The sequence below is a fragment of the Cyprinus carpio genome, chromosome B20 (assembly GCF_018340385.1).
Source record: "Cyprinus carpio isolate SPL01 chromosome B20, ASM1834038v1, whole genome shotgun sequence".
Lineage (NCBI taxonomy): Eukaryota > Metazoa > Chordata > Actinopteri > Cypriniformes > Cyprinidae > Cyprinus > Cyprinus carpio.
In genome coordinates this window covers 22567862-22590950 of record NC_056616.1, presented here as the reverse complement: position 1 = coordinate 22590950, position 23089 = coordinate 22567862, and the positions used below count along the sequence as shown (strand labels likewise).

Here is a 23089-nt window from a genome sequence, read left to right as displayed (position 1 = left end):
AACAGCATTTATTTCAAAATAGATTTTTTTTTATATTATAAATTTCTTTACTGTCACTTTCGATCAATTTAATGCACCCTTGCTGATTAAAAGTATTAATTTCTTTGATCTGAAGTCAGCAAACTAAGGGTTTTCAATTTTTCCCCCTAAGAATGATCTAAGCTTCTATCGATGTTTGTTTTATGTCAGCAATTTACTAATTTGTGTCTGTTCTTATTTATGTTGCAGTAATTCTGCCTTGGAGTCCTTCCAGTTCACCGTGCCAGACAGCTTGACCTCCTGGGTAGCCTTTGCCATCGTCATGTCAGAGAATCTGGGTTTGGGCATCAGCGCTCCTGCAGAGGTGAGGCATCATGTATAATTAATCTGTCACTCAGCATAGCCTAATGGTTAGAGAGTTTGACTCCTAACCCTAAGGTTGTGGGTTTGAGTCTCGGGCCGGCAATACCACGACTGAGGTGCCCTTGAGCAAGGCTCCGAACCCCCAACTGCTCCCCGGGCGCCGCAGCATAAATGATACCCACTGCTCCGGGTGTGTGTTCACAGTGTGTGTGTGTGCACTGCTGTGTGTGTGTGCACTTTGGATGGGTTAAATGCAGAGCACAAATTCCGAGTATGGGTCACCATACTTGGCTGTATGTCACTTCACTTTCATATTTAATATATATAATACAGATGATTATTAAAAAGGACTTTTTTTCCCAGTTGACTGTGTTCCGAGATTTCTTTGTGTCCCTGAATCTCCCGGCGTTCCTGATCCGTGGGGAACTGCTAATGCTGGAAGTCAATTTATTCAACTATTTGGATGTAGATATGGAGGTGAGATTTGTGTTTGTAAAATGGTCAGTACTGTGTAGTTGTTGTTCACTGATACTTCGGAAGTATAGAAACTTTGAATTATTGATGCTAGAAAACATATTTATTAGTGTTTGCTACAGGAATCATTCACCCAGAAATGAAAACTTGCTGAAAATGTACTCACCCTCAGGTCATGCAAGATGTAGATGAGTTTGTTTCTTCATGGGAACAGATTTGGAGAAATGAAGCATTGCATCACTTGCTCACCAATGGATGCTCTGCAGTGAATGGGTACCGTCAGGATGAGAGTCCAAACAGCTGATAAAAACATCACAATAATCCACAAGTAATCCATACCATGTTAATTAACATCTTGAGAATTAAAAAGCTGTGTTTTTGTAAGAAACAAATCCTTAAACTTTAAACCATTGCTTCTGGCCAAAATACTATATTCTAAAATCCATAATAATGCTTTCTTCAGTGAAATAGGCCCCACATCAAAATCCACCCACTTATTTGTTTGGAACTGTTTTGACATGTAAATGGTGCTTGATCTGTGCATATTTCTCTTCTGATTCAGACCAGAGAGCATATTTAACTGAAAAAACAATATTCTAGATAGATCTTAATAGAATTGTTTATTACAACACAGACTTTTTCACTTCACAAGATGTTAACTGAAGGACTGGCATGGTGTGTATTACTTGTGGATTATTGTGATGTTTTTATCAGCTGTTTGGACTCTCATTCTGACAGCACCCATTCCCCACAGAGGATCCATTGGTGAGCAAGTGATGCAATGCTACATTTCTCCAAATCTGTTCCCATGAAGAAACAATCTCCTCTGCATGTTGGATGGCCTGAGGGAGTGCATTGTTTTAGCACATTTTCATTTTTGGGTGAACTGTTTCTTTAAGGCAGCATCATTGTCAAAAACCACTGACTCACAGTATTAAACCCTGGCACACAAATAAACAAAAGTAAATTGTGAATGTTGATTTGTGAATTGAAATCAGTTACATGACCGTAAGCTCTCTTCATAAGCTCTCTTCATGTCTTTAACTGTCACAGGTGATGGTTGTGGTTGCAGAAAGTTGGATGTTTGAGTTTGTGTCACCAGACAATGGAGGATTTTCCTTGGACAACGTGAAGAAAGCCTTAGTGTTGAGTCAGAACATCACAACGCTTCTGTTCCCCATCAGAGCCACAACCCTGGGAGAGATTCCCATCTCCGTCAAAGCCACGTCTGTCTACTCTTCAGACTGGGTCTACAAGACGGTTCTTGTCAAGGTGATTCATTTCAGTGTTATATTTCACCCCAAAATTAAAAGAGAAAAATCGTTGGCCTATTTTGAATAAATTGCAATTATTTATGCATTTATTTATCTATTTATTTATTGTTCCTCGTTGTTCATGACTGCAATGCTTGTGGACATTTTTAGCTTTTTTCCTCATTGTGTTTTATGGTTCTATATTTCTTAAAGCAATGGAAAATCTGTAATATGTTTTTATTTTAATAAATTACAGCCAGTACAGCTATTTATTGACAGTTTTCATGACATTTTTTGCCTCATATATTCATGATTTAAATGCATTTGGACATTTTTAGCTTTTTTCCCCCTCATTCTGAATGATTCTTTTTATTACAGTAAACCAAATCTGTAATACATTGGTGTTTTAAATAAACTGAAGACACATTAGCCTGGGAAAGTGGAAAATCCTACTAAACTTATCGCACTGTAAACTAAGTTGTTACTGTACAAAGCACAGTAAACTATTCTATAAAAATATAATTGCACTACTGTTTTTGCATAGAATTCATTTTAACAATACTTTTGCACACTCATCCAACTGTATTTATTACCACTGTTCTCACGTTGCTGCTGTTCATAATGTTTATATATAATCCTACATTGCTCTGTTCATAATGTACATACAATCCTACACTGCATTCCTATTTATATTCTGTATATTCTCTGCTCAATACTGTATATAGCAACCCCACTGTACATTCTGTAAATCATAGCTTCACTTATTCTGCACTTTTTATGTATATAAAACACTATATTCTTGCACTTCTGGTTAGATGCTAACTGCATTTCATTAGCTCTGTACTTGTACTCTGCATAATGACAACAAAGTTGAATCTAATCTAAACTGAATGATTTTTCTCTAGCCAGAGGGACTGGAGCAATCATACTCTCAAACCTTGTTTCTGGAGTTTCAACTGAAGGAGAACATGCTGACTAGGACAATGTCGTTTAGTTTTCCTGCAAATGTGGTTCCTGACAGTCAAAGGGCCAGTGTGTCTGCTGTGGGTATGTGTCCTCACTCTGTATTTCTATTCTAAGAGGACATTATCAGTCTGCTTTTGCATATTGAGTGCAAACATCTCTCCTCTGTGTGGTGGAGGTAACGAATTACAACTACTCACGTTACTGTAATTAAGTAGTTTATTCGGGTACTTGTACTTTTTTGAGTATATTTTTAAAGCTGTACTTTTACTTGTACTTAAAGTACAAATTAAGCAAAATAATCTACTTCATTACTTTTAAATCACAGTTCGTTACTGAGTACGCCCACAATTTGAATTGATATTCAAACTTTTGAAGGCACTTCAGCAGCCAATAAAGATATCCGATCGTAAAGGGACCAATAAAAGCGCTGATATCTGAACCTGGAATAGCGCCGCTGCAGCAGGTGTCAGGTGAAGAGCTGATCAGACAGTGACGGAGCTCAGCGTCATTTATGGACTCAGAGCTTGGAGAAACAAACTACATGGTAGTGTCATCATAAATATCTATATTTTGATACCGATACTGAAATATCTGACACGGTTCCATTACTCATTTTCCACAGTATCTGAATATACACAGATACAATCTGCGTCTCTCTCTCCTCTCCGAGTGAGTTTGACGGTCATCCGTCTCCTGTCAATTACAGTCTGAATATCTGCGCGGGATTGCAGGTATTCCGCATAATTTTAATAATTCCCGCGCAAATGTGGCGAGCGCTTTATTGTAACATGAGAACGCTGTCATGTAATCGCAGAAAACTGGATGCGATATCTCAAAATAGGACTAACTTATACAAATGAACTGCTTGTGCGCAGACTGTGTGCAGTCGCGATCTCTCTGTGCTTTTAAAGTAGAAATTATTTCTCTGTGCTCCTGGATTAAACTTTGTCAAAAGTTATCAAACATTCAGAATAGATCCACACCTGACTGATGAATATCCTTCTAGAAATGTTATTGGTTGTAAGTGGAATGCACCAGAAAGTCTTTAAACAAAGATGAAACTTTAATTTCTTTACCACGTACATTTGTGCTAGAAATGTGTTTGAATAGGATATTTGTCTGATTTGTAGGCTACATATTAATATCGTAGTCTGCCTAACTGCATCACTTCATTGTACAGTCATTACAGGTCAAAGCCATCTGATGTTCAATTTATCCACAAAAATAGGCCTACTGTATATGGCTCTTAAATCACTGCTTATCAAAATTCAGTGTTGTCATATTTTGAATACCTCAACTGAATTGAGGTCATTTGTTTAATAATTTTATTACTGACTGTGTAGGCCTACTTGTCTTTTTTTTTTTTTTTTTTTTTTTTTTTTTTGTCAATTCAGTTTGCAATCAAGCTTCCTTGTGCTGTAAGTTACCCTATTTTAAAGACACAAACACACAGAATGAACAAATGTTTAAGATTGAGATTTTTTGTAATGGTAATTGATCCAAAAATACTTGGACTTGGATTAAACCAATTTCAAATCTTGAAATAATGAGTGCCTTGAAAAAAATGGATGGACAAAAACATATTAAAATGTCTATATGGCAATATACAGTATGTGATAGTTTTGCCAATGGTATTGAAAATGATTGTACATTATGAAATCAAAAATAACCCTGCTTGCTTTTTTAGTGCAAATTACTAGTCTTGTGGCGAACAATTGAACCATGCAAGTCAATACACTGAGAAAAAAATAGTCTGCCATCGCTTGCGGCTCTGGAATGGCGTTCTTGCTCTGATGAAGTCAGTTTGATGGCTTGGGAGAATACTCTTGTTAAGTCATGATGTTAGGACTGCTGTTTCCGGTTCCAAGCCTCTACTCATTTCACTTGAGAATACTATCTCAGCATCATTTATGAGCACTTTTTAATTAATATTACATATTTAAGCTAAGCGTTTAAAACTTCGCTGTGCACACTACAGTCTCCGTACTCACAGTGTCTTAGACACTAAAATTTTAGCTGAATCACTGTCAGGCCATCTGGGATTTCAGTATGGAGAAAAAGGTTAGGGTTATAATTTTTCCAGTATTACATGACATCATGAGTGTGTATATGCACACAGTTTGTTGTTTTCTGAGGGGGGGCGTCTGGCAGAGCGTTAGGACCCCAGAAGTGGTGAAGCAAGATGGCAGTCGTAACAAGCAGATATTCTTAAAGGGGTCCTATTATGCTTTTTTATTTGTATTTTTTATTTTAGTCAGTGTGTAGTGTGTATGTTTGGGCATAAAAAAGATCTACAAAGTTATAAATCTCAAAGTTGACTCCAAAGGGAGATTTAAAAAAAAATCCCTTTTCAAGAACTACAAAAAACGGCTAGTTTGAACTACAATGTTGTTTTCCGGGGTTTGTGATGTCACAAAGCAGCCCATTAGAATATCATTAAAATAAATCCCGCCTACGGAAATGGTTGGTTGGTGGGGAGGGGTGAGGTCATGGTTCGAACGCTTGGCTGAGTGGATCAGACAAGACGACGACAAAGAAGTGCTGCTGTAGTGTCAAGTTTTTAGGGGAGTCATGAGACATTACAGTGCTGGTTTATCTGTACATAGTCAAAACATTTCCTTCAAAACACTTTCTTACAAACTATCTATGTGATCCACTTATCCAAAAAAATAACAATAATGTTACCACTCTAATATGTCCTGCAATATCCGTGCGTGCAAAGGTTCTGTGTGATCCTCTTGTTTAATATTCTCAGGGTCTGAATCCGGCTCAAATTGATATGACAATATTGATGCCATCATAACTATACTGGAGCAGACAGAACTTGCTGCTTTGGCAAGGGGCGGGGCAGTACTGAAACACCGTCTGAGCTGTTCGCCAATTACTACGCACTGGGACAGCTAACCAATTACAAACACGTTTCGTTTTTTGGAAGGTGGGCCTTCACCAAACCCGGAACTAATCAAGCTGTTTGTGCCAGGATGGGGAGAAAGGTATTGTAATAATGTAAATTATGTGAAAAATAATGCATTTTTCGAACCACCAAGCATGAGAGCATGTTCTAGTACATCTGCCAAAATGAAATCAAGACTTTATAAAAGAGCATGATAGGACCCCTTTTTACCACTCCTATTCAACCAAGGTACTGAAGTTAGAAATTCCTGTATCATGACCACTAATTCACATACTTTGACAATAAGATAAAAGTTGGTTTTGTTCAAAGTTGCTATTATCCACATAGGTCTTTGATATGAATATTTTTTTGGTAATTAAATATCACCCGCTAAAAAGTAACTAGTAATTAGTACTCTGAGTAATTTTTGAGAGGAGTACTTTGTACTTTTACTTAAGTACTTTTTTGACACCAGTACTTTTACTTGTAATTGAGTATTATTTTAGCAATGTAGCAGGACTTGTACTTAAGTACAAATTTTTAGTACTCTTTCCACCACTCTGTATGTGTATGTTGTAGGTGACATTCTGGGCCCGTCCATTGGCAATCTGGACTTTCTCATTGAGATGCCTTACGGTTGTGGAGAGCAGAACATGATCCATTTTGCTCCAAATATTTATGTTCTCCAGTACATGAGAAGCACCATGCAGACTGATGAACAGACCAGAAACAAAGCTATGAGCTACATGATGGAAGGTAAACGTTGTGTAGTCTAGTTGTATAGTTCTGAGAAATGTGCTTGACTTATCATATATGTTCTGTTTGATTGCAGCTTATGAACGTGAGCTTTCCTACCAAAGGTTTGATGGCTCCTTCAGTGCTTTTGGAGACAGTGATGATTCTGGCAGCACATGGTATACAGAACCACATTACAGCTTAAATTCTACCCCCAATTTCTGAGCAAATACCATTTTTAATATCAAACATCTTCATTCCTCTTTTCAGTTCAGTGCTGATTATAGAACTTATGGATGAAAAATGATGTGTGTGAATGATTGGTGGTGTGTTGTTTTGTGATATTCAGGCTGTCAGCGTTCGTGCTCAGGTGTTTCCTCCAGGCTCAGGACTTCATTTACATCGACCCGATGGTGATGCAGAGGACAGCATATTGGCTGCTGGCTCATCAGAACGCTGACGGTTCATTTGACGAGCCGGGCCGGGTCATCCACACAGAGCTCCAGGGAGGACTGGATGGGCCAGTGTCTCTCACCGCATACGTCCTTATAGCACTTCTGGAAGACGCTGAATACAGGGTGAGTTAGAGAGACTGAATGATGGAACGATAGATAGATAGATAGATAGATAGATAGATAGATAGATAGATAGATAGATAGATAGATAGATATGCGATAGATAGATAGATAGATAGATAGATAGATAGATAGATAGATAGATAGATAGATAGATAGATAGATGTGCGATAGATAGATAGATAGATAGACAGACAGACAGACAGACAGACAGACAAACAGGCAGGCAGACAGACAGATAGACATATAGATAGATAGATAGATAGATAGATAGATGTGCGATAGATAGATAGATAGATAGATAGATAGATAGACAGACAGACAGACAGATAGATAGATAGATAGATAGATAGATAGATAGATAGATAGATAGATAGATAGATAGATAGATAGATAGATAGATAGATGTGCGATAGATAGATAGATAGATAGATAGATAGATAGATAGATAGATAGATAGATAGATAGATAGATAGATAGATAGATAGATAGATAGATAGATAGATAGATAGACCAGACAGACAGACAGACAGACAGACAGACAGACAGACAGACAGACAGACAGACAGACAGACATACCACCCTTTATAAAGACAAACAGATAAAAAGATAGATAGATGTGCGATAGATAGATAGACAGATAGATAGATAGATAGACAGACAGACAGACAGATAGATAGATAGATAGATAGATAGATAGATAGATAGATAGATAGATAGATAGATAGATAGATAGATAGATAGATAGAGCGATAGAGATAGATAGATAGATAGATAGATAGACAGACAGACAGACAGACAGACAGATAGATAGATAGATAGATAGATAGATAGATAGATAGATAGATAGACAGACAGACAGATACAGACAGACAGACACACATATAGACAGACAGACAGACAGACAGACAGATAGATAGATAGATAGATAGATAGATAGATAGATAGACAGACAGACAGACAGACAGACAGACAGACAGACAGACAGACAGACAGACAGATAGATAGATAGATAGATAGATAGATAGATAGATAGATGTGCGATAGATAGATAGATAGATAGATAGATAGACAGACAGACAGACAGACAGACAGACAGACAGACAGACAGACAGATAGACAGATAGATAGATAGACAGACAGACAGACAGACAGACAGACAGACAGACAGACACATAGACAGACAGATAGATAGATAGATAGATAGATAGATAGATAGATAGATAGATAGATAGATAGATAGATAGATAGATAGAACGATTAAATGATAGATCGATTGAACGTAGGATGTATTGATTGACTGGAGATCTGTTTGTGTCTCTGGTAGAGTGCATATGAAGGCAGCATTTCTTCTGCCGTGAGTTTCCTGACGTCTCGACTGTCTCAGGGAATCTCCAGTAACTACAGCCTGTCTGTAGTCACCTATGCTCTGTCACTGGCCAACAGCACCGCCGCCCCATCAGCCCTCACTGAGCTGTTGAACAGAGCACTAATTGTTGGTAAATATCCTCTGGATTTACACTCTAAAGACAGCACGCCACAGATGTGAGACACACACAAAGCTGAAAATAACCTTCAATTTTCCTTTAACACAGTGTGGCGAGCAGCTGTAGTGTTATGGATGAGCGTCGCACCTGGCACTGTAAAATGTGTTAGATGCTAATGTGTTTATAACAGTTGGATGGTGACGCTGTATCTGGGTCTTTCAGATGGAGTGCCAACCTGGAGACCCCCAGCCAATGTCCTGTACAATTCCTGGCAGCCAAGTTCAGCAGAAATTGAGATGTCGGCCTACGTACTGCTCGCCATGCACAGACTCAAACTAATGGATGAAGGATTCACTCTGGTGAAGTGGCTCAGTAAGCAAAGAAACCATCTTGGTGGATATGGATCCACTCAGGTACATATCAAACAGACGTTCAACTCATGAGAGAGACAATAGAAACTGTTTCAATGGGACAAAATCGCTGACTTTAAACAACTTAAAAAGGCTAAATTAAAAATACTCTGTCTGAATAGTTGTTTTTATCATCTGTTTTCAACATTGATAATTATCAGAAAAATTTATTGAGCTGCAGATCAGCTTATTAGAGTGTTTTCTGAAGAATCATGTGACACTGAAGACTGGAGTAATGATGCTGAAAATTCTGCACTACATCACAGGAATAAATTGCATTTTTACAATATATTCTAATAGAAAACTGATACTTAAATGTAAAAATATTTCACATTTTGCTGTATATTTGATCAAATAAATGCAGCTTTGGTGAGCATATTAGAGAATGTATAAGGGAATATTCCAGTTTTAACAGAAGTTAGTCTATAGGATCTATAACAATGTTGATTATCAAAATAATTTTGACTCATTCCATATTTAATAAAAAAAAAAAAAAAAAAAGCATTCAGTCACTTATAATGGAAGTAAATCAAGCCATTTTTTATAGGAGCACTTCACATTTCTGCAAATGTATATAGTTGTTTTAAAGTTGTCATTACAGAGAAGTTGTAAAATTGGTTATAACATTCCACAAAAAGTGACTTTTTGCACTCTAAAATCATATTAACACTCATATTGTTAAAATCTTGTGGTTTTACTATTAATACAGTATTGTAACATATGGATTGACCCCATTTATTTCCCATTGTAAGTGCCTTTTTTTTTAGTAGATAAAAATGTGGTGATCAAAATTACACCACCTGGGAATATTCCTTTAAGAAAGTCAGCAGGGTTTGACTGGTGTCCCAGTGTCGTTGATTACAAGCATCTATGATCTATTCCATTGATTCAAGGAGGTGAATTTGTTGGCAAGCGAATGTTTTAATTGGAAAACAAGCTTTGCAAGAGGCCATTGATGTGAGATGAGAAAATGTACTTTTAATTTTAAAAAGGCCCTTGTGATATTACATTTGGCTTGGGACCGAAGGCCTGCGATCTGTCACAAACACTATCCTCAATGTGGACTAGCAGTTTCCGGGCCGTGATAAAGCACTGCGCTCATGCTAAAGTCTCCCGCTTTGAAAAAACTCAAATCCAATAGGAGAACATCTGACTGTGCTCGAGAGAGTCCTGGTGGTATTTGGACGAGTGTGGAAAGATTAAAGGGTCTGTGTCTCTGCTCTGCACATGTGCGGTGTTATTTACCAGGCGGCAGGTGATTGAATTGAGAGTGTAGGCTATCTGTGACACAGATGCACGGGCACCTATTATTGACACAGAGAGATGATCACATCTGCCAAAACTTTGTTCTTTTTGAAAGCACTTTTTGTTGTTTTGATCAGTTCTAAAGCTTTATTAAAATATCTGTGCTCTGTTTGTATGTCTTTGTTGTCAGGATACAGTGATGGCGTTGCATGCACTGTCAGTCTATGCCACCTTCAGCAGCGCAGAGTCCATAGATCTCAGCATCACTGTGAACGGTGCCTTTGGAACTGTTGCCATATTCAACATAGACAGATACAATTACCTGCTCCAGCAGAGCCACGAACTGCCCGTATGTATATAATACACTGCTCTAGATACACACTACTGTTTAACAGATTGAGGTCAGTAAGATTCCCATTTCAATTCAGAATCCTGAAAAACTGCATCATGTTTTCCAAAAAAAAATAAAAAATAATATATATATATATATTAACTGACACAACTGTTTTCAACACTGATAAAATAAATGTTTCTTGACCAGCATATCAGAATGATTTCTGAAGGATCATGTGACACTTTAGACTGGAGTAATGATCACAGAAACAAATTTGATTTCAAAATATATTTAAACAGAAAATGGTTATTTTAAATTGTATAATATTTCACAATTTTACTGTAATTTTAATCAAATAAATGCAGCCTTGGTGAGACTTCAACAACAATAAAAAAAATCTTACTGACCCCAAACTTTTGAGCAGTACTGTCTAACTCCTAACACACAGTATTAAACTTCAGCTTGTGTGCTGTTTCTTTTCAAAGTAATTACTGCACTAGCAGACTGTTTGTGACACTCTAGTAATAGTAGTAAGTGATGCATGCTAATGTTGGGTTTGCCTCGACAGATTGAAGCAGAAGAGGGGGTTGATATTGAGGTGGTGGCAGAGGGTAAAGGCTTTGCTCTGTTTCAGGTATGTCTAAACATCTCCAAGTTAAGAATTTGTGCTTAAATGCATTGTTTAGCACTGCTGCTAAACAAAAAGGCTGCTATTTGCTTGTTGAACGACTAGTTGACATGGCAGCATACTTTATCTGGATCATCTCCACTGCAAAACTGTCAAACAGCGAGGTATTACCAGTGAAAGCAGGTTATGAAGGTTCAACAGCTGCGAATAATAACTGAAACCCTCGTAACGATAAAAAGAGACGTAATGGCAGAAATATTCTGTTGTCGGATCCACTCTTTCTCAGTCCAGTGTGTAATTATACCTTTGATTGCTCACCATGGAGCACGTAAACTGGCCCAGACGCTGTTTTCCTCATCAGTGAGACCCCAGCAACATCTTGAGCTGCTTTGAAAGACCTCACCGAAGAAACAGCGTCCAGAACTCTGTTCTGCAGAAGATTTGCAAAGCAGAGTTGACCTCATTTTGAGTTGTGTTTGCTAATTTGTCCTTCAGACATGATTCCTTAATCATCTGTCTTGTACTGTTGCTTTATAAAATCTCATAAAATGGGGGAATTATTGGAGTATTATTCATTTTCTCTTACTGTTTCAGCTTAATGTGTTCTACAACGTGATGAACCTGAGAACGTCGCTCAGACGGCGTGACATACACACAGATGAGGCCTTTTATTTGTATGTAGACGTAATGGACAATGAGGAGTTCAATGTAAACCTTCACATATGTTTCAGGTGAGCGGCCGAGCCGAACACACACCGTTGTTTACTTTTTGCCAAAATGATTTCATCAGCACCAAAAAATGTGATTAAAAAGTTAAAAAGACTGCACAATTGAGGTCCTGATTATTTAACATGATTATTTAACTCATTGACTACATCATGCATTTATATGCAACTTATTTTAAAATGTTTATTAAAAAAGACTTTAACTCAACTTAAAAAATAAATAAAATATGTAAAATAGTCAATTTTGGCCAGGACTGTCCTGGTAAAATAAAGGATTATATATATATATATATATATATATATATATATATCTATATATATATATATATATATATATATATATATATATATATATATATATATATATATATATATATATATATATGGTATCAAATTTTCCTGTTGCGATTAATTGCTAATGCTTTTATCACAGTGTACGGTATTGAAATTTGGTCATAATACAGTATAAAAGGTTAAATAACTTTTTTCTTATAACAAAAATAACTGAGTATTTAAATACAATAAAGCAATACAGAAAAATATATAAAGTTAAAAGTTTTACACAGATTAAAGTGCAAAATAACTATAAAGACCCGTAGGTATCACTTTACAATTAGACCTCATTAGTTAACCTTAGTTAATGCATTAACATTCACAATGAGCAATAGCTACATTTGCTACAGAAGCTATTAATCTTTGTTAAAAAATACTTAGTTCATGTTAGCTCATTAAATATCACAGTTGCAACTTTAGATTTTAACAACGTGTTGTTACAATATCTAGGGCATGTAGATTAAAATGAGAAAAAAAAACGTTTGAAAATAAATAGCCTATTAAGTCAATATATTTCAGTATTTGGGCGCTGTGATGAACACCATAGCAAATCTGAATGGCTATTTAAAATTATTTAAATATGTTTTAGAAAATAGCGCAGCTGCTTTATTTATGGGGTTTCCAGGGTAAGGGCTGCATTTTCTGCAGTTTAGCGCCATCTGCTGTCAGAGAGTGAATATGCTTTCATTCAGCGCGTCTCTCACGTGTTCCCCATGTGCTCCTCATGCATGCTTGTTTACATCAGAGCGCACACAGGTCTTTCAAGCAGCATACATCGGTGTTGTGCATTTTGACCAGTTGATGGGAATAGTATTCTTAAAATGCATTCCAAATTCTGAATGATTTGTAATATATAATTATTCACGGTATTTAGAAGCATATTAATGCATATTAATTACCGTGATATATCGCATTACCGAAATTAATTTAAATTTTAAATTAATTTAAAATTAATTTAAAATTTACATAACAATTATATAACAAAAGGCTTTATTTTAAATAAAATAGGCCTATAGCTAGTGCACATTTAAAAAAAAAAATCACAAAACTTCAGTTATTGTTAGTTTGCAGATTCCACTTGTTTTGATGTTTTGTTTTGTTTCTTTCTTTTCTTATTATGGATGTCAAAAAAGTTAAATCAGTGTTGATTATCAAGAAAACTATTTCTAAAATTATACTTAAATAATGAGATATTCTATATCATCAATATTGCATTAGATTTATGATATCTCACGCAAGTCATAGATTTCAATCATTTTTAATTGTCCAAATTGTTTTTGGGGTCACTGTAGATAGGAACCATTTTTGAGTGTTTTTGAGTTTTTGCTGTTTTCTAAGGCTGCGGGAGGTCCAGGGCCTGAAACAGACGGGTATGGCCATACTAGATGTGGGTTTACTCACGGGGTTCAGTTTGGCCCAAAACGGTGTCCAGCTAAATGATATAGTCAGAAGAGTAGAGACACCTTCAGGACGAGTTACACTTTATTTAGACACGGTGAGTTCCTCTTATATATTCATGACTACAGTATTACAGTATAAGTGTGTGAAGTCTATTTTTGTGCTGATTATGGTTTATTTGGTTCATTTTTCTGGTTCATTAGTCTCATCGTCTTTTCTCACATCACAGGTGACCACAATGGAAAGGTGCGTTGAAATATCCACCATCCTGGAATTTAAGGTGGTCAATGTCCAAGATGCTGTGGTCATGATCTATGATTACTATGAGCCCCGTAAGACTCTTTAAATAATAGCTCCAGATTTTCCAATGCATTCCTATGTTGCAGTATGTGTTTCAAGCTCCTTTTATTCCCTTCTGCAGGAAGGAGGACAGTGCGGTCCTACACATCTGAGACAAGACGGGACATGTCTGTGTGTTCGCTATGTGGGCCGGATTGCTCCCAGTGTGGGGTTCGAGACACCTGGGCGACTGACGGGACGTCATCCATTAATCAACATCCACTTCTGGCTCTAAGTTTGACCACAGCACTCATCATCCTCCTGTCAATCTGCAACTAGTGTTTACCCTAAATCAAAACCATTGTAATCAGTAACACGATAACACAAGCAAAATTTATGTGTACATTGTTTTTAACAAAAATCTGTAAATGTGAAAAAATTCTGTGTACATTTTATGTATGAAAATTGGTGCATTTAGTTCAGTGCAACAATGAATGATTTTACAAACAGTTTCAAAATAATTTACTTCCTTTAAATGATGTTTCATGAATTAATAATTCATTAATTGAAAATAAATTATTAAATCAAATTAATCATTTAATTATCAATTAAAATTATAATTATTATATAGGATAAAGAATAAAGGATGCTTTTTTTATTGCCTTTTTTTTTTAAAGAATAATTGAAATAGTAAATCAGGGTCAGGTTCAAAACTGATAAATTAACCTTTTAAATGTAAGGACTGGGATTCTTGCACTCTCTGTCATTATTATAATAATCCGCTGAATAAAGCTGCATTCTGTACCTCAATAACAAATTTTCCAGTAGTGAATATGTTTGTCTTTTTTAATCTTGTAAGTTGCAGTGGCTTTAGTAAGTTTCAACACTGTATAAAAACAGTAAGTATCAGTTGTATACAAAGTGACCTACATTGAATTTTGACCCATATTGACAATTAAAAATGAACCAGAATCTAAAAGAATATCTTTAATATGTATTCAGTTTCAGACATGCAAACTTTGGAAAAATAATATTTTTGGCACTCAAGACAAGTATGTTCTTATGAGTGTTTTGATAGAGGGAAACAAGATAGATTACTAGTTTCAACATTATTTGTTCTTCACACATTCCTCTTTTAAAGAAAAAAGTATCAGCTATAGCAAAGGGACCCACTTTTGGTTTTTGACTGCTGAAAATGTGCGAAAGGGCTCTAAATCTCTGGTGAAATTTCCATATACAAAATAGTGGATTAGTAAATCAGTTTATATTTGTTTTTCTGTAGAAAAAAATAAAAATATTTTAAAAATGTGGTTGATTTGACACTGAATGACCCAGCTGCAGTCGCTCCACTGACCTGAATACAGCTATGTTGCAAATGTTTAAGTGTGAAGCCATGCATTTTTCATGCATGATTACACTATGATACAATAAACACACTGATTACTGATTGCTTTTTGTGTTTTCAGTTAGCTTGTGGTTAGCATGCTAGCATTGTTATTGTATGACCTAACAAACCCATCAATACAACACTATAGACTTAATATATACACATTATAAAATCATTTTATACCAGATATGACATCATATCCTTGATAAAATCCCAGCGAGTATGGTAATGTGCTGGTTTTAACTGGTTTAAGATGTCCATCAGACAAGACCCTTATAAAACCACCAAAAAAGAGCAGCTTGATAAAGTTGGTAGACTAAACTTGCATGTATAAGCTGTTTTCCCCCTGTGGGGATAGAATTACCACAATATTTATTCATAGGAATGACAATTTATCTTACTGATTCTGGGCTTATAAAACAGCTCCTGTGAAATAAATAGCAGACACAACGAGTGGCTCAATTAACCAGCAGGAAACGTTTACTGCAAACTTTGACGCTACATCCAGCTTGTTTTCGTTCAGTGACGAACGGCTTTGGCCCAAGTCTTAGTTGAGTTGAAAACGAGACAAATGTGCCCCATATTCAGAGCCAATCAAACTCAAAACCACAGACTTAGAAGATCTTAACGACGAGAGCAAAAGTGATTGTAGTCGCCCTGTTTATAACAAAGTATGCTAATGTGCACAAGATGTGTTTGTGTTCATTAGTAGAGATCCGTGCGTCCTTTTACTGAGCGCAGGAGGTCGAATCTCTTCCATGTTCACGTGATCGAGCCACATGAAACGTTTTCTCTGCCACCTCATTAGTGCAGCCCACATGGAGCGCTTTATCTAACAGGAAACACATCAGAACACGGCTCCATCCTGACCCGCAGGCCTGACCCAAATAATCCGGCTTCATGTTGGCAGTGTGGTTTACGCATCTTTGTAAACAATGGATTTCTGATCCAATGTACTGTAAACACATAAGAGGAACTCCTCTGTGTCTTATTCGGTTGTTTAAGCCCCCTCTTGTCCAGCTAGGGATTTATGTTTAAAAAAATGTGCACATCAGGATATGTCAATATAACATCAGGTTGAAGTTGGACATGATGTTAGACAGATGTTGCATTTTGGTTGATAATGAAAATACTCCGGGTTGAAGGAGTATTTGACACCAATTTGATGGTGTATTTTGGTTACCTAAACTCAACAAATATCAACTTCAGCTGACGTCGGTATTGGACATCAAATTAAAATTGACAGTAGATGTTGAATTGACATTGAATTTGAATTTTCGAAATTGAGATTTATACATTATCTGAAAGCTGAATAAATTAGCTTTCCATTGATATATGGTTTGTTAGGAGGACAATATTTGGCTGAGATACAACTATTTGAAAATCTGGAATCTGAGGGAGCAAAAAAAATCAAAATATTGAGAAAATCGCCTTTAAAATTGCCAAATGAAGTCCTAGCAATGCATATTACTAATCAAAAATGAAGTTTTTACATATTTACAGTAGGAAATTTACAAAATATCTTCATGGAACATGATCTTTACTTCATATCCTAATGATTTTTGGCATAAAAGAAAAATCTATAATTTTAACCCATACAATGTATTTTTGGCTATTGCTACAAATATACCCCAGCGAATTAAAACTGCTTTTGTGCTCCAGGGTCATAATTTTTCATTTTCTGCTGTTCGTGACTTACACACCTTAGGATAGTCGGTACTGAATGGTTTGGAACTGCGTGTGTCCTTTGGGTTACATCAGTTACTCTCATGATGTCATGTTCTGGAGCTACAGCGTGATTAGTCACATGACATTTACAATTTAGGTGATTGGCTCAAATAAAAGTCAGTGGTAAATGAGTAAAGATGTCCGATTAAGTACTCCCAGTGCTAGCCAAGTAAGTGCCATTAAGACGAATGGGAACGCTAACTGATAGCTCTCTAGGCATCATAGACTTTGTTGGTTCACATTAATTCACAAATTGTTGATCAACCAATATCAATTCATCATATATTTAACTCAGGGAATATGTCTGAGGGTCAAGATCAATGTTGTCAGCCGTGTTCCTCCTGAGATGATAAATGTCAAAGATAAATGGTCTAGTGATCTTTACGTAGTAACTTAATACTTAGCTTAATGCTAAAGCAAATAGCAACTGATAAACATTACATCCCACACTGTAATGCTATCATTCTGCTGACCTATCGTCTGTTTTTATTTCAGAATACCAAACCCACATGCGTCAAAATACATCCCTTTTAATTCATTTATTGCATTTTTGCCAAACGCATTAAAAACCAAAAGTTATTAAAAGGTAAAACATTTTTAAAACTGTTATTATTCTATAAAAAGAATTAATTACAAGAATTCATCAATCAATCAATATCTATCTATCTATCTATCTATCTATCTATCTATCTATCTATCTATCTATCTATCTATCTATCTATCTATCTATCTATCTATCTATCTATCTATCTATCTATCTATCTATCTATCTATCTATCGCACATCTATCTATCTATCTATCTATCTATCTATCTATCTATCTATCTATCTATCTATCTATCTATCTATCTATCTATCTATCTATCGCACATCTATCTATCTATCTATCTATCTATCTATCTATCTATCTATCTATCTATCTATCTATCTATCGCACATCTATCTATCTATCGCACATCTATCTATCTATCTATCTATCTATCTATCTATCTATCTATCTATCTATTGCACATCTATCTATCTATCGCACATCTATCTATCTATCTATCTATCTATCTATCTATCTATCTATCTATCTATCTATCTATCATCTATCTATCTATCTATCTATCTATCATCTATCTATCTATCTATCTAGCTATCATCTATCTATCTATCTATCTATCTATCTATCTATCTATCATCTATCTATCTATCGCACATCTATCTATCTATCTATCTATCTATCTATCTATCTATCTATCTATCTATCTATCTATCTATCTATCTATCTATCTATCTATCTATCTATCATTTTGTCTTATATAATGAATGATTGAGGAAGTACTATTAAGGATTTCCCCTCATTTCCCAAAAGTGAATTCATCACTGCTACTCCCCATTCCGCTTGTAGGAATAAATGTCAAATGATTTCCCATTACATCAAGTTTATTTAGCTCATTGTTACTCTAAACTGACAGAGGTTTGATGTGGATATTGTATCCAGAGGCTCGGAAGTATTAATCCACAGAGGCAGAGCGTGGGGGCGATGAAAGAGCAGCGGACAACACTTCCTCCCCAGAGGCACACGGGAAATGATTCAACGGCCTGCACATCCACTTAATTCAGACATTATGGCCCGGTTTCACAAACAGGGCTTAACTTAAGCCAGGACTAGGCCTTAGTTAAATTAAGATATTTAAGCAACTTTAAAAAAAATGGCTTAGAAGAAAACATTACAGGTGTGCATCTCAACACAGAACAATGGCACTGACATATTTTGAGATATGTCAGAGCAAGATATTTTCAGATGAGACAGCTCAAACATGCATTTTAGTCTGGGACTAGTTTAAGCCTCGTCTGTGAAACCGGGGGCATGGATGCTACCACAGACTCAGTCTGGCCATAGAGTTAATGTGACTGGATTTAGGCTCCCACTAGGTGGCAGGCATGGCTAAGCAATGTGCGTCTTGCCTTGAAGCCTCATAAAACAAGTGCTGATTAGAAAATGGTGAGTGTTTTCTATCTTTTGACTTTTCTCGAGGCTTAAACTGACATGTAATCACTCCCAAAGTGCGAATAAAGCTGTTAGCATTACAATGGCTAAAAACCACACTGAGAGTTGGCTGGAGACAGTAGTACAGTGCTATGAGGACATGCATGAATGAAAACAAGAGATTCAATCTTGAGGCCCGTTCATGTGAAGAACGGATGACTTTATTAGCGCTCATACCAACGCACTGAAACGTTGAGTATGTTAGAAGAACGTTTGGTCGTTGGTCATCAAATGCAAAATTCACTTTACATGTTGTTTGAACATAAATGTGTGTTGGAAGTGTGGTACACATCCACTCTATTATGATAAAAATCCACCCAGTGTTTTTTTTTTTTTTTTTAATAATAAATCTGTTAATAGCTGTTATAAATTCACTGTTAACCACGCTTCATTTATTGCTTTTATAAAATGTTTTTTTCCATGTAGCAAGGTTTTACAAAATAAAACAAAGCAAATAAAATGTAACGATATTAATAAAAACATTATTCTTCGCCAAACACTGGTAGTTCCTAAGAAACTGTTGTATTTGCAACAAAGTGGTTGCCGAGCAACACAAAGTAGTGTAATTTACAACAGCTTTGAAAGCGGCTCAACCAATCAGAATCAAGGACTGGCACTATCCATTTTATAATCCCTATTTTAAAATCCCCTTTCTTAAATCAGGCTGTTCTGAGATTCCTGGCAGAATGACGTAGTTCTGCACAGGCCCCTCCCACGATAGTTGACTGACAAGGCCGTCTTACCTTAGACCCGCCCTGAGTGAGCTGAGAGCTATCTGCCTTTGTGTCGACTCTAGTGCAGGGGAAGACAGGAATGTCTCTGATTAAGCAATTGAGGTGTTTTGTTGTTGGATGTAAAAATGAATAAAGCAGCCGTCATTTACTCCCGACATCTGAGCCGCTGAAAACCCAGAGGATTTATGTTACTTTAGTTTTTGAAGGGAATAAGCAGATCCCCGATCTGCCTAAATGTGTCTATGATTGCGCCGATCATTCGCGATCCAGCTTCACCTACAGAAGAAGTGAGTATAAGGTACTTTTATGAATCTTTGCAAATCGCTTTTCCTAATAATGTGCCAGTTAGCAAGTTTTGCGGCTAAAGTTTACATTCTTACATTCACAGAAGTGAAGGGCGGGGTCAGCAGAGCTCATTAGCATTTAAAGCGACATTCAACAAAACGGGTTGTGTAAAATGAGTTGATTTTGACAAGGTTAAAAGGGTGTTTTTTTACACTACCATTGAAACATTTTAACAAAGTATGTTACAGACTTTTCATTAAGACCCTAAAGAATCAATAAACTTGTGGAAAATGTGCATCTGATGACCCCTTTAAATACTCGCACTCTTTAAGGCCTGTTTGCACCTGCTCACTACATGCGTTTTCTCTTATCGAATATCTGATTTGTTAAAACGGTTCCATTTACACTTGGCCACATAAACGTGTCTATGCAAAACAGATTTAAATCTGATCTTCAATTCCACACTATATGCAAATTTAATGGAGTTCATGTCAAGGAAAGCAACAGATATGCGCTATCAGCTATTTCAAGATCAAAGACTGGGTATGTTTAAGAGTAAGTAAGCGGATAAACTCAGCTTTCGGTTCCAACTAACTATCAACTAACTAAAGGTAACTTTCTGGGTATGTAAGTAGCCATTGCAAATTATTATCTGAACATAACATGTTTAAGGGTTAGTTTACTTCAGAGTTATCGGCGTGTGCGTGACCTACTGATGAGACTATATAGTAGCCTATATATATTTTTTATTATTATATTATATATTTATTATATTTTATTATCATCTCAGTCACACATCATGGATCTGCATTTTCTATAATATATTTCTATAATAAAAATACATATTTGCTATGACGACTTATACAATTAGCATCAAGCTATAATTCCTTTTCTCAAGGATTCATATTTAACAAAAAAGAAATGAAAAATTATTGCACAACCACCAGTTAAGTGGCGATATGCACTAAGTATGCAAATGGCCTGTGAGCAGAAGAAGGAGAAAGAAGTAGTATGGCATGCTTTTTCTTAGCATCCGTTTCCATATGATTTTTCGCTCTGTTGAGAATGTCTTGCATGTTAACTAGAAACCTACCTGATTAACCTCATTGGGTTAATCAGCTGAGAGTCCAGGGTATATGTGAAGGTAAGTTAACCCTGCTTTCTGGAATACCCCCCTGGTGTTTTCACGATTGGATAGCTATCTGATTAGATTTATCTGTTCTCATAGAACTAGAACGATTTTTAAAACTTTGAGGCATTCACACTAAAAACTCTAACTATAACGATATATCAGCGTCCACACCAATGCACAGTTTAATAGAGATCATCTTACAATAGGGAGATGAGAGGGTCTGTATTACTTACTATTGGAGAAAGCGTAACGGCTAACTTGGATCATGTGTCCCTTAATAACCAATCACATTACAGCCTTGACGTCATTGCATTTCAGTCAGAGTTGTGCGACACTCAATCAGCGTTTACGGATCCCATAGGAATGAATGAAAGTGCCGTAAACTGAATTCCACCCATCGCAAAAAGTCAGTGACTTAAGCATTTTTTAAAACTCTAAAAATAGTTCAATCCAAAAGTATTGTTTAGTGTAAAACATGTTGAAGATTAGCAGATAGACTGTTGATTCATTAAATGATAAGCTGTTTCCTCTAAAAAGCTGTTGATTCAACATAGTGAAGCCTCTCCTCCATTGACATCCATTAAAAAAAAACGCCTCTGGTCTCCTTTCCCACATACTACATTAGCTTTAGCCGTTACACTTTTTCAGCTAATGGTTGCTGGCTTGCCTTCTAGTGGCTTTGAGTTAAATATGAGTATTTATACAAGGATGCATTCTGATTGGTTGTCAGTGTTATTATCAAACATGAGCTGGGAAATAAATCATTCTGAAAGGAATTCCAACCAACCATAACGTTCCCATGTGCTGTTATCATTAGAGTTGTGGTGTTTAGTTCTTTATTTATTGTATAATTAGAATGGTTATTAAAACTTTAGTCATTGTTATGGTTATAGTTATTGTCTGTGGTGTGAACGTGCCGAGTTAGCATTTCCTTATCCTGTTTCTTCCATCATTAAGCTTTCTTTTATACTTCTCAATAAAAATAAAAATAGATTTTTCTAAGGTTTTCTGAGTGTTTTAGAACATTGTTATGTGGTTGCTAGGGCATTATGGGTGTGATATTTGAGTCTCTATGACCTACTGGTTTCTAAATATGGTTGATAATCATATTCAATGTAAGTCTTTGAGATTTTTACAATTTTCTGGACCAGTTTTTGTCATCTGCCCAATGAAAATCTTATAAAATTTAAAGCACACCTTTATTCAACATGTCACATAATTTTAACAATGGTTTGTTCAAACCTCTAACTCTTAAATGTAAGTCTTAAATATAAGCTACAAAGCAAATGAGATGTAGACATGACCTGTCTAGGCAATGGCCACTGTAGAATTCATTTTTGCTGAGTAAGGTCATAAAATTAACACGCGTACACACATACTCTCTGAAGGGGTGTGTGTTAATGCTGTAGACTTTATTACTGAAACAGACAGAGTAAGAGGATCTGTAATGATGTCAACAGGACACAGTGTGTTTAATTCATTATTGTTCTAGGGTTCTCTCTGAATGTCATTGCCGATTCCGGCTGCCAACTAGTGAGTAAAACCTGATGAGTCCCTAATGGAATAGATATGTCTAACATTTTCAGACATTTGAATGACTCTATAGTCCCCTGGGTACTAAAGTTATTATTGGCACATTAGTGCAAAAACATCATGCGAGCAAACTTTTTAATTTTTTAATGCATCTTTTTGTCATATTGTGCAAGATTCT

The 23089-nt window shown here is 36.1% G+C and overlaps 1 protein-coding gene and 1 long non-coding RNA gene across 2 annotated transcripts in view; both read left to right on the top strand.

The window, feature by feature from the left end:
• Window positions 1–14579, top strand: part of cd109 (CD109 molecule) — a 29274-nt gene extending 14695 nt beyond the window's left edge. The window contains exons 19-33 of the mRNA XM_042746536.1: window positions 229–343; window positions 706–819; window positions 1870–2088; window positions 2975–3116; window positions 6508–6684; window positions 6761–6842; window positions 7013–7241; window positions 8566–8737; window positions 8948–9138; window positions 10571–10729; window positions 11283–11348; window positions 11937–12073; window positions 13739–13895; window positions 14028–14130; window positions 14220–14579. Of these exons, the coding sequence (XP_042602470.1) occupies window positions 229–343; window positions 706–819; window positions 1870–2088; window positions 2975–3116; window positions 6508–6684; window positions 6761–6842; window positions 7013–7241; window positions 8566–8737; window positions 8948–9138; window positions 10571–10729; window positions 11283–11348; window positions 11937–12073; window positions 13739–13895; window positions 14028–14130; window positions 14220–14416 (2260 nt within the window). The 3' untranslated portion in view covers window positions 14417–14579. The remainder of the gene's footprint in view (window positions 1–228; window positions 344–705; window positions 820–1869; window positions 2089–2974; window positions 3117–6507; window positions 6685–6760; window positions 6843–7012; window positions 7242–8565; window positions 8738–8947; window positions 9139–10570; window positions 10730–11282; window positions 11349–11936; window positions 12074–13738; window positions 13896–14027; window positions 14131–14219) is intronic.
• Window positions 3286–4266, top strand: LOC122141123. Its single transcript, XR_006157558.1, has 2 exons — window positions 3286–3579; window positions 3658–4266. It is a non-coding gene; the product is annotated as an uncharacterized LOC122141123 (long non-coding RNA).
• Window positions 14580–23089: the final 8510 nt, after the last annotated feature.